A 12,767-nucleotide genomic window follows, 5' to 3' on the forward strand; every position below is an offset into this window, starting at 1 on the left:
CAATACATATAACATACACATTCAATAGACAAATGATGTACATATAACAAAATTGGAGATCACAAATTAAAATCAAGAGCAATTATTTGGAGAACTATGCCTAATTTATGCTGATGATTGTCCTCTGCTATTTTAATGACTACTAGGCCTAAGTCAATACTAAAAAAAACAAAAAATTATGTCACACTCACCATCTCGCACATCCCCTGACTCGATCTCATATAATCCGTCTGCAAAGTAATCTAATCCTTCATTTTCTGAGCGTGACCTGGCTCCCTCTGAGCGGGACTTCCACCCGGAGTTTATAAAAGTGTTGAAGTTGGCACTGGGGTCACTGAGGCGGCGCTGGTGAAAATATCATACAAGGATATCCATATCTTGATTTCATTTAATTATATTATTAAACTAAATATGTTTCGTTTAAACCTACAATACTAGTAGAAATATTTCACAACATAAATAATATTATGAATATTTCTAGAGAACAAAACAATGTATCTACCCCATTCAATACAGAAACATCTGACTAGATATGTTGTGATAGCAGCCGACTGAAGGAAATATCCCTCAATTGGCTGTGATCAAGAGGAGGAAGAGGAGTGAAGGTGTGGGGGGATTAGGTGGGTGGAAAGTTATGGGTTTGGGTGGATCAAGTGGAGAGGGACTGGTAAGCAGGAGCACTCACCTGGTGACGGTAGATAAACCTATCTTCTGGTTCATCATCCCAGTCACAATCCCACATGTCTGTTAAACTCACACCAGGCTCTGATGTGGGTGTCTCCACTCCTGAACCTGAAAATTATAAGTTATTTTTATTTATTTATATATATATCAAACCAGACAATTTGGTTAACAAGTTGTCTGGTTTGAAACTGAATTATGATTTTAAACTTGTGAGTTTTGATGTGACGGCTCTGTTAACTAGAGTGCCTGTTGATGACCTGTTGGCATTCTTACAGGATCTACTCCCTAAGTATAACGTAACTTTACCTACTAACACCATTGTATAAAAAAAAAAAAACCATTGTTGAACTAATAAGATTGTGCATTAAAGATAACTATGTCAGCTTTAATGATTCATTTTATAAGCAAACATTTGGCATGGCGATGGTTAATTCCCTCTTCCCTGTTTTGAGCAATTTATACATGGAGTGTTTTGAAACAAATATCCTATCTAGGATTTTACCCTCGAATTTGGTTTGGTATAGGTGCATTGATATTTTATGCCTGTGGCCGGTTAACCACGACCAAACTGATTTTCTCATTCAACTTAATTCGCTGGTTCCGTCAATTAAATTCACAATTGAGAATGAAATGAATGGTGTTCTGCCTTTTTTAGACATCATGATTCATAGAATCGGTAGGAGTTTCAAATTCAATGTGTATAGGCAACCTACCAATGTGTGCTCGTATGTTCATTTTTACTCAAATCATCATATTCAGGTTAAGCGGGCAGTTTTTTCAGGTATGTTTCTCAAAGCCCTGAGGGTTTGCAGTCCTGAATTTTTTTATGAAGAAATAGCAAATATATTTGAAATTGGGAAAAAGTTAAAATACCAAAAATTGGTATTGGATCTTGCATTTGGTCAAGCAAAAAGGACGTTCTACAAACAAGCTCCCAAGTCTAAACCAGAACTGAAAAACTTGTTGCTATTACCATATTTTGATGGTCTAGTACACATCTTGCCCCAGCCCTGAAAAACCTTAATATTAACCCAGAATTCAAAAATGATAATACAGTTAAGTCCGTGTTAATTAAGAACTCGCCCTCGTCTGTAGCAGGTTGTGTGTGCTCCCTCCCTTGTAATGAGTGTGCATGTGATCATCGATCAGACTGGCAAATCTCTTTCCTAGTGTTTAAAACAACATTCATATGCTATTCGTACAGCCCAGCCCTCCAGTGCATTGTATTTACATTCCAGTTTATGTGATCATTCTATTGACTTCAGAGGGGCAAAATGTACAGTACAGTATTGTTAAAGGTAAGACTTTCGTTGAACGAAATGTGATCGAGTCTGCTCTAATCAAACAATGTAACAACAGTCTTAATGTGAGCCCTGGTATGTACAAGTTGGATCCCCATATAAGACTCAATATAGCATGTCAATACAATATGGCATCCACTTAACCTGTATGGCACTTTTATATATCTTCCAGTTTTGGCTATTAATAGGAGCTGCCTCGAATGGGCTAATAGGCCTTCTGCAGTTACCTTCTTTCTTATATTTCCTTTCCTTCACCTATTCTTGGTGGTCAGGTGATTTGCCCTGGCGGGTATAGGTGTGATCAACAATGTTTCCATCTTCATTCTACTGTGCTCTGATGAAGGCAAATTAGCCAAAAACGCCTTAAGCATTCTCTATTTTTCGCATGTGGATTTTACGCATTTTTGGATCAGTGTTTATGTGATATCAGTGTTGCATATGCATATTTTATATATATATATATATATATATATATATATATATATATATATATATATATATATATATATATATATATATATATATATATATATATATATATACATATATATATACATATATATATACATATATATATACATATATATATACATATATATATATATATATATATATATATATATATATATATATATATATATATATATATATACATATATATACATATATATATACATATATATATATATACATATATATATATATATATACATATATATATATATATACATATATATATATATATATATATATATGTCGTACCTAATAGCCAGAACGCACTTCTCAGCCTACCATGCAAGGCCCGATTTGCCTAATAAGCCAAGTTTTCATGAATTAATTGTTTCTCGACTACCTAACCTACCTAACCTAACCTAACCTACCTTTTTCGGCTACCTAACCCAACCTAACCTATAAAGATAGGTTAGGTTAGGTTAGGTAGGGTTGGTTAGGTTCGGCCATATATCTACGTTAATTTAAACTCCAATAAAAAAAAATTGACCTCATACATAATAAAATGGGTAGCTTTATCATTTCATAAGAAAAAAATTAGAGAAAATATATTAATTCAGAAAAACTTGGCTTATTAGGCAAATTTGGCCTTGCATAGTAGGCCGAGAAGTGCGTTCTGGCTACTAGGTACGACATATATATATATATATATATATATAATATAATATATATATTATATATATATCTGAGAGGAGAGGAGAGTATATATGAGCTGTAATAAAATTTGTTTTAGCATGACTAGGAACTAATTCAGCTTCAGACAGCCTAAAACTGAGACCTAGGACTATTCTGAGGCAAACCTGAATCTCATAGTAGTTATTCAATAATTATTATTCAAAAGGGTTATATCTGTCAAACAGGATTTACAACTTCAGTGAAATAGATTGGATTTCCATTAATTATACTTCATTAATTTAATATTGTTTTGCCAAGCATTAATAACTAAAAATCATTTAATTATTGTCCAATTAATAACTGGCACATTTTTACCGATTACAATTAGTTTGGCCATCCTTACAAAGTAGGTTAACCGATCACTCCATAACTGAATCTTTGTGGTTTATTCACAATCATATTTTCTAATTGAAAACTTCTCATTGAATATATACAACATACAACCACCTTCACTTATGTTGTGCTTTTGAAGTATGAAACAAAACAAAAATCTTCTATACATTTAGCTTTTTTTTACATACCCATCATTGATTTTCGTTACTATGGATAACAGACAAATCAACCAACCAGCTAATTTTGCCACTATTTCATACCCATCAGTCAGCCACAATGACATGCTACAGAATGGCGACTGTTCCAAAGTCTAGGTGCAAAACTAACCTTTTGGTTTGGTTACAGCCATCTCTGCATGTCCCTTTCCTTGTGGTCCCTTCATGCGCACAAACTCTATCCGTTGATTACTGTTTCCAGCAAACAGGCCCATCATCATCCGCTGGGCCACTTTGCTGCTTAAACTTGCCTGATTATCAAAGTATTAAATCAATAAATTATAATATTTACCGTGCATGAAATATTTGTCAAAACTTAATGAATCCATTACAAAACTAGATATGCTTTGATCACATGTGGGAGATTGATAAAGATATCCCCAGGCTGGTATATCCTTAATATGAAGAGAGTGCTGTAATACAAACAGGAGGCGCAATGATTACAGGGTGCTGTTAGGAGTAAAGGGAAAGTAGTGATAATGATGGTGGTGATGTGATGTTAGTAATTGTGGGGGTTGATGTCAATGTGGACTTAGTAATGGAGGCTACTTGAAATAAAATAGAAATAGTGTACTTACTGTACACTATTTCCAAGTTTAAAGGTTGTACTGTGGTTAACTTGCTTTATAAAAAATAAGAATTTATGTTATAAATTGCCAGAAAGTGCACATAAAATCCCATACCTTCTTCTAATTTAACAGAGAAATATTATGGAAGACTCACCCGAGCATCGTAGACACGCTTGAGTGCATCATATCTAATAGAACCTAAGAAGATGACAGCTTGACGGGTGCCAGCATGATCGGAAGCCACCAACTCTACACACACCATCTCTCCATCACGCACTAACATATCAGCAAAAACCTGAATGTGTAAAGATATTTTCAAGAGTATTTAAAAATTGTAATACTGTATATTGTTAGGAACATAATTTCTGAATGATGTATTATAATTACTTATGAGAAAACTATCACCATCACATACTGTTTAATGCATCATTTTCTGATTCATAAGTTTAAGTACTATAGTTATAATGTGAAATGTTCAAAACACTGGTAACAACATTCCACCATTATGCATGATAGTTTCTCTCCTTCCACTTATTTGTTCCTTGATGCAAGACCCTAACATTATATGCAAATTGTCTATACTGTACAGTATAAACCACTTCTGATGACACACAATTCTAAATTTTTGTTTTACTTTAATAAACTCATAACTAATAAGTTAATCGAGGAACACCAGCCCATTCCATTCTTAGGACCTGAAAGACACTCATATGGTTATATTATTTAGATCTATATTTTTAAATTATTAATTATGAAAGTGCTTGTATTCAAAATGTTTTTTTGCAAGCAAAGAAGCTACTTTTTTGTAATTTACAGTACATGTTAAATTTTTATATTTAGCTGATTAACCAATTTTTTTTGTCTAGTGATACATCTGTGTATGTTCATGTTATTTGTCTCTAGTGACACATCCATGTGTATGTTGATGTCATTTGTATCTAGTGACACATCCGTGTGAATGTTGTCATTTATATCTAGTGACACATCCGTGTGTATGTTGATGTCATTAATATCTAGTGACACATCCGAGTATGTTGATGTCATTTATATCTAGTGACACATCCGAGTATGTTGATGTCATTACAGAATTTATATTTACCTCATCAAAATTATCTACATGAAAGCAAACATTGGGGTAGGTTATTTCTTCAACTTCTCCTTTTGTGTCCATTCGGCGCCGGCTCGGGCTTGCATAAACTTTCTGCAAACAAAGAACACAGCGTTCAATGTGATAAAATACTCCTTTCTGGGCACCACCTCAGTAGTTCTCAGCTTACACCCTGACGACAATTACTGGACAACTCAGTCACGCAGGCACCTTATGATACCTTCTACCCACCGGAAGAACCAGAAGCAACAGCCTTTGAAAATCTTCTTTCTTCCCTACACAGGACGGCAAGCAGATCAACCCAGCATTGAGGTGAACCAACCGGGTAAAACACTCAAAAGGTCACAAAACACTTAACCTCCCTTCAAGAAATATTTTGACCAGTGCTGAATTAAGTGCATATTAAGTGTGCATATAAAGTGCATATAAACATATTAAAAAAAAATAAAGCAGATGAACCAAATGGTTATAAACTTTTAACAACCTTTATGAGCACTTGAGGGAATCACTGCCTTAAGGCACAAGACTAACTGACCTTGAAGGTTGGGGCCAGCACACAGCAACAGCAAGTGCCACAATCACTGCACTTGTATCTTTGTCAAATTGTCTCTACAGTTGCAAGGTCACAGCAATTGATTTTTAATATGATCATATTTTTTTTAACAACAAGCTGGTCTTCTGCTTGATGTTAGAGAAGCTACTGTAAAAAAATCATATGAAAGACACCATAAATCATATGAAAAGGTAAAACATGTGAAAGGAAAGATAAATTATATGAAAGGGATGATAAATCATATACAGCAAATATAAAGTCTAATTCTACTACTCTTCCCCCCCCCCCACACACACACAACCAGGAAGCAACTCGTAACAGCTGTAACTCTCAGGTACCTATTTGCTGCTAGGTAACAGGGCCATCAGAGTGAAAGAAACTCTGCCCATTTGTCTCTGCCTAGTCAGGGAATCGATCCCGAAATGTGAACTCTACCAAATGTGTTATATAAAGGCCTAAGGACTAAAGAAAATTATAATACTGTATATATTTCAAAACACAATATAAATTACAGTTGAGTAACACCCATGTCAAGTGTTGTTATTGAAAGAAGTCATAATCCTTAATAGTTGAAATGAAGGGCAACATTAAGATGCACTGAAGAATGGTAGGATAAACACATTCTCCTTCACAATGTAGATGGAAGCCTAGCACTCTTGTACCAGCCTGTTTGCTTAATTTGTTACTCTGTTCAAAATCCAATCGCCTAACCTAACCAGAAACATACAAACCCAATTAACCCACCTAACCTATTGAGCTGTCCTTAGAAAACATAGCTATTTGCTAGTTTTTATAGTAGGTTGAATTTGGTACATTAGCTACTATAACATAAAATAAGACCTATTAGTTGAGAGGACAGGTTGCTTAAACACCTTGCCTGAAGAGAAGGAATCATGAGAATACTTGTCACACACCAACCTGAGAATGTCGGCGGAGCACTTGAAGATCTTTAGGGCTGGTGCGTGTACAAACAGCCAGTGTAAGGGTGTAGTCAAACTGGTGAATGATGAGGTTAAGGTAGACAGTTTCTTCCCAGTCAACATCAGGGTCTCCAATAGGCAACTTGCGACTGTCTCTCCTATAAACCTCTACCTCTGTCTGAAGATTACAGAGTCAAATATTGAATTAAAATATATATCCAGAAATAATTTATTTATGCAGTACAAAACAAAAAAAGACCTACTAATTTATCCATTTAACTGAGATAATGAAAGTAAATGAGAGTAAATGTGTGTGTGTGTTTGTCCATATAAAGTATTTGTGAATGAAAACAAGTAGTTACCCAAGTGTAGTTACAGAATATGAGCAACGCTCGTGATGTCCTGTCTTCTCAGTACTCTTTGTTAGACGATGCTTCAAAAGTACTCTACTGGTATTGACAGTTTTGGCATCCACAGCCTTCTCGCTTAACTTGTTCCATCAACAACTCTGTTTGCAAAAGAAAACTTTCTAATACATTTTTGGCACCTTTGTTTCCTTAGCTTGAATCTTGAACAACAACCCCTTGTTCTTGAAACTTTCAGGTTTAAATTCCTTTGTCAATTTTGTCGATTCTTATTACTGTACTATTTTGTATGTAGTAATCATATCGCCCTTTTTTCTTCTATCTTTGGCATATTTAATGCCTCTAGCCTCTCTTTGTAGCTCATTTTTAATTTCTGAAAGCCATTTTGTAGCATGCCTTTGCACTTTTTCCAATTTATTGATGTGTTTTTTTGAGATTGCATTATTCAACTGGAGCATATTCCAATTTGGGTCTAACAAAAGTTGAGCAGTTTTTTAATATTTTGCCATCCACGTGTTTAAAAACAATTCTGAAGTTGGAAATTATAACATCTACTATCCAGAATCACCCCCTAGATTTCTTCCTTTGTCAAAGATCTGTAATGCCTCTCTAAATAATTTATTGGTTGTGCATGCCTTATTTTTGCCTATTACACATTCCATAACCTGGCATTTACTATATTTACATTGAATTCCATATGACAAGTTTTGCTCCATACTTAGTTTGTCTAGGTCATCTTATATAACTCTATATTCCTTCTAGCTGATCATTTATATAGAAATGAACATTACAGGTGCAAGAACTGAACACTTGAGGTTATCTTGAGATGATTTCGGAGCTTAGTGTCCCCGCAGCCCAGTCCTCAACCAAGCCTCCTTTTTGTTACACACCCCCAGGAAGCAGCCCGTAGCAGCTGTCTAACTCCCAGGTACCTATTTACTGCTGGATGAACAGAAGCATCATGGTGAAAGAAATTCTGCCCATTTGTTTCCGCCAGAACCCGGAACCTCAGGACTAAGAATCCGAGCGCTGTCCACCCAGCTATCAGGCCCCTTATATACCCTGTGCTTATACCCTTATATACTCTGTACTTATATGAGTACCATGTGGTACTTTGCTAGCAGCATTCCATCAGTATGAGACATTGCTTCTTTTTATTGCACTCCCCTTTCTGGCATTTAGAAAATTATTCGTCAATGTCAGCAGTCTGACTTTCATCCCTCCGGCATGTTCTAGTTTCCAAAACAACCTTTTGTGTGGGACTCTGTCAAAAGCCTTTTCTAGGTCCAGAAAAACAGTTAACTCAACCATCTCTTTCCTGAGTGTGCATGTGTGAATGCATAGTATTTGTATCTAGGTAGAAACAAGTTATAATTTCTCAGCAACAATTCAGAGTAACACAGTGGCTGTGAATGATATGCATCAGTTGGTCCGTTACATTTTAAGGCCAGAACTGACAGGGGTGGCCATGTGGACAGCACCTGTCATGAGTGCTGGTTGTTGGTGTGCCAGGGATTTGTAGTGATGGTGGAGTGTGGATGAATTTGCTGGTTAAACTTTAGTGGAGTCTTGCAATTTAAGGAAGTTATTGGAGATGAGGTATAGAAATGTCTGTTGGGTGTTACTGGTAGCTTAGAAGCTGCTTTGGCTTGAATTTGTTTGATGATATTCATTATTACTGGAATCACTTGCTATTATTGTACCTTTTGTAATTGTCATCACATGCACAAATACTATGCAGTAATTAATTGATTGAAGCTAACAATGGTTAGTGTACCTGATTATTAATTAAAAAGCACCAGCTTGCAATAATTTAAAATCAATAACTGTAGTAATCAATGTTTCAGGAAGAAGAAACAAAATGTTTGAATGCAATCATACCAAACATAGCCACACAAATAATAACCTGATATTTTGGAATGTATCGTGAACCTTTAAGGTGCTTCTTTCTGATAAAAAATAATAGATCATCAGCATCTGTAGAGCGGTCAGTCTGGAAGAGGAAGTGCCGGACAAAGAGGTCAGTCCAGTAAGTGGTTCCTTGCACCATGACAAACCCTGTATCTGAAAATACACACAGTCTTAGTACAATGGACACATACGTAGTTTTGTTTAGTTAATTTATTATGCACCCCATACTCATCCTGTGAGCAGTTGTGGAAATATTTACAGAAGCATATATTATATTATTATATATATATATTATTATTATACAGAAGCATATATATTATTTACAAAATAAATAAATATATATATATATATATATATATATATATATATATATATATATATATATATATATATATATATATATATATATATATATATATATATATATATATATATATATATATATATATATATATATATATATATATATATATATATATATATATATATATATATTCATTCTTTACAGAATAAATATATATATGCAGATGGCTCATTCCAATAATTCAACATACCCTCATGAAATGACACTACTTACAGCAGCTATTTTTGTTGAAAGTGCCAATATGATGTAGTATAGTAGAATTTTTGTACTGTACTATTAATTATATAGAGTCTGGAATAAAATAAGCTAAAACCAATCTTAAATATTCCTAGTATTTATAGCACATATAAATTATATTAAGCCTAAAATAGCATGTATTAGGCCTAGGATTGTTAGAAGAGGTTATGTTTTATATTTATGTTGCTATAAACAAAAACAAATCTGAAAATAGTTACAGTATTGTAATACTTTCATCTTAGGAGTATTGACTGCAAGGCTTATCTTCAATCATTTCTCTTCCATTATTTGATATGTTTATGTTTCATAATCTACTCATAATTTACTTATATGTAGGTATTATATAATCCCATACCTATGCCTTATCTGCCTTTTGTATTCCTTGAAAATATGTTGAATCATGAAAGTGCTCGGATTATTTTCATTTAATTTTACCTATGTGGATACTTTTGAATGTACAGGGATACCTCGGTTTAAGAATTTAATCCGTTCCTGGAGACAGTTCGTAACCCGAAAATTCATAAACCGAAGCGAATTTCCCCATAAGAAATACAGTAATGGGAATGAATTAATCCGTTCCTGACTCCCAAAAAACTTCACTTCAAAGTAAATTTTATACCTAATTCACCAAAATCTTCACTACAAAAGTATGTTCAAGTCGTTACTTAGCCTTGCTGATGACTCCTGTTGGCGTATGGAAGATGATGAGGAGGGGAGAGGAGGAGAGGTGTTAATGTTTGGAAGGGGAGTCCCCTTCCATTATAATATCAGGCAGTGAAGATTTCTCTGGAGTGCACTCTCTGGAACATTTTGCCTACATACCACTAGGTCCTGTTTGTGGCTCACTGCTTGATTTACTCACAAGCAAATGTTCCAGTGAAGATTGTTTTTCCCTTCTTTGCAACACTTGCCTGTAGTGAGGCATCACATTGTCATTGAAAAGATTAATGCAATGGCCTGCTAAAGCTTTATCTGGGCGATTCTTTTCAGCAAAATTTGCAGTTCTTCCCGTACTGCACACATTTTCTTAATTAATGAGGAAGGGACATTCTCTACTGCGTCCTCCTCTTCCTCCCCTGAAGATTTGTTGTACTGTCTAGCTAGTTCAACAACACGAGTACCAATTTCATGCCTACGAATAATCTCTTGTTTTTCCACTATGGTCATTCTAACATGTGATTTCTTGCCTTGAACCTTACCACTTGCTTTCTTTGGACCCATGGCAAGATATATAATAACAACTTTTATGGTCAAATAGCCAAAAACCCAAAAAGAAACTGTAAATCCTTGTGAAGAATTCAGGTAGGATAGTCACTGGGCGCAAGTTACTGGTAAACTGAGGCGCGATCGCCGTGCCACAATGCACTAGGTTGGCCGTACGTGTATCAACAAACTCGTATCCCGAGGTAAAGTTTGTATCCCAATTCAACTTTTCCGAATAAATCGAGCTCGTAACCCAAAACGTTCGTAAACAGGGCCGTTCGTAAACCGAGGTACCACAGTATGTCTGTCAAAGTTGGAGGCCAGATGCTTGAGGCTAGTCTCACAAAAATTTGCAGCGGGGATGGTCTGGTGTATGGGATGAACATAGGCTGGTCAGGGTAGACTTAACTTAAATGACTTAAGAAATATTACTAATAATAAACACTTATATGTCACTTTTATGGAGTCAAGGGGTGGGGATTCAAGTGTGAAATATGACATGTGATTAACATGGAGTGTGGAGTTTTTAATGTCATGACATAATAAATGTAATTTCTTAGACTCATACAGTTCTTTCAGTGATTCTTAATCGTATATCATATTTTCCGAAAGAAGTGGGAGAGGAGGGGGGGGGGGAAGCAGAAGGGTTGGAAGGAGGGAGAATGTGGGATGGGGAAGAAGAGGAGGATGAGGAGAGGGATGAAGGGGGGGAAGGATGGAGGATATAGACAGATGGATGGATAATGTATAGATAGATAAATGGATGGAGAGATGGATGGATATACAGATAGAGGTTAGAAAGATGAATGAGAGAGAGACAGACCTGGGTAACATATAATAATTAATTATAATCTATTATATATATATATATATATATATATATATATATATATATATATATATATATATATATATATATATATATTATAATACAGTATATTATAATATATTGTATATATTATAATATATATTGATAACATAATTTGCTGGGATTTGTTAAGTACACAGTAGCCTAGTTTATAGTCCTAGTATTTGTTAAGGAGTACAAACTATGCTAGAGTACAGTGGGTATGGTGACCCGGGTGGCGTAGGGGGGGGTCAATAACCCCCGTGCCCCCTACACCACTACCCTGGGGTACTGACAGCCCCCCGGGGGTCACCCACCTGTGTCTTTGGACATGAGGCACTGCCGCATTTCCTTGGCCCTTTGAAAGTTGATTTCTTCGATTAACTGCTCGAGGGCCGTCACGTTGCGCAGTATATCCTTAGCGCCGAGTCCGGCCATGGTGGGGAGAGTGGTGGTGGCTGTGAGAGCTGTTTAATTGACAAGAAGCGTATGAGTCATTCCCGGGAGCAGCTGGTCACTGTAGCAGACCACCACGGGCTCCCTCCCCCTCACTTCTCGCTCTTAAGTCCTCCAATCTCCTTATCTACCTACTCACCAATTATCTCACACTACCTCATGTTTTTATCTCCCATCACGTGATGGTGGGGGCGATTATTTTATTCTGGGATATATGAGCGTATACGACTTTGACAGGTCGGACGCACGATTATTCTTTACAAATAATTATCTCTTATTTAAATCATCTAATAAATCTTTCCTATATTGTAATATTACTTGCTAAGTTTTATTAAGATATCAAAAATTATTGTCAATTCAAATAAATATTTTGAGATATATAAGCGAGTACTGGAATGCAGTACGACAAGATAGTTGCGTTCAGTATCCACCTCGCATATCAGAGCCTCAGGAAGGATGTCACACAAAGAAAATAAGAACAGACAAATGCCCAGTAACATATTTAGCATTATACAT

At 35.4% G+C, this 12,767-nt stretch overlaps 1 protein-coding gene across 3 annotated transcripts in view; it reads right to left on the reverse strand.

Moving 5' to 3' along the window:
- Window positions 1-12,483, reverse strand: part of LOC123747047 (uncharacterized) — a 56,908-nt gene extending 44,425 nt beyond the window's left edge. The window contains exons 1-8 of one of the 3 annotated variants that reach the window (XM_045729022.2): window positions 12,113-12,483; window positions 9,140-9,297; window positions 6,867-7,046; window positions 5,387-5,488; window positions 4,442-4,582; window positions 3,831-3,969; window positions 686-792; window positions 192-345 (exon numbers count right to left, since the gene is read on the reverse strand). In XM_045729022.2, the coding sequence (XP_045584978.1) occupies window positions 192-345; window positions 686-792; window positions 3,831-3,969; window positions 4,442-4,582; window positions 5,387-5,488; window positions 6,867-7,046; window positions 9,140-9,297; window positions 12,113-12,233 (1,102 nt within the window). In that variant the 5' untranslated portion in view covers window positions 12,234-12,483. The remainder of the gene's footprint in view (window positions 1-191; window positions 346-685; window positions 793-3,830; window positions 3,970-4,441; window positions 4,583-5,386; window positions 5,489-6,866; window positions 7,047-9,139; window positions 9,298-12,112) is intronic. The other 2 variants (XM_045729023.2, XM_045729024.2) reach the window with 2 other exon arrangements.
- Window positions 12,484-12,767: the final 284 nt, after the last annotated feature.

The sequence above is a fragment of the Procambarus clarkii genome, chromosome 87 (genome assembly GCF_040958095.1).
Source record: "Procambarus clarkii isolate CNS0578487 chromosome 87, FALCON_Pclarkii_2.0, whole genome shotgun sequence".
Classification (NCBI taxonomy): Eukaryota; Metazoa; Arthropoda; class Malacostraca; order Decapoda; family Cambaridae; genus Procambarus; species Procambarus clarkii.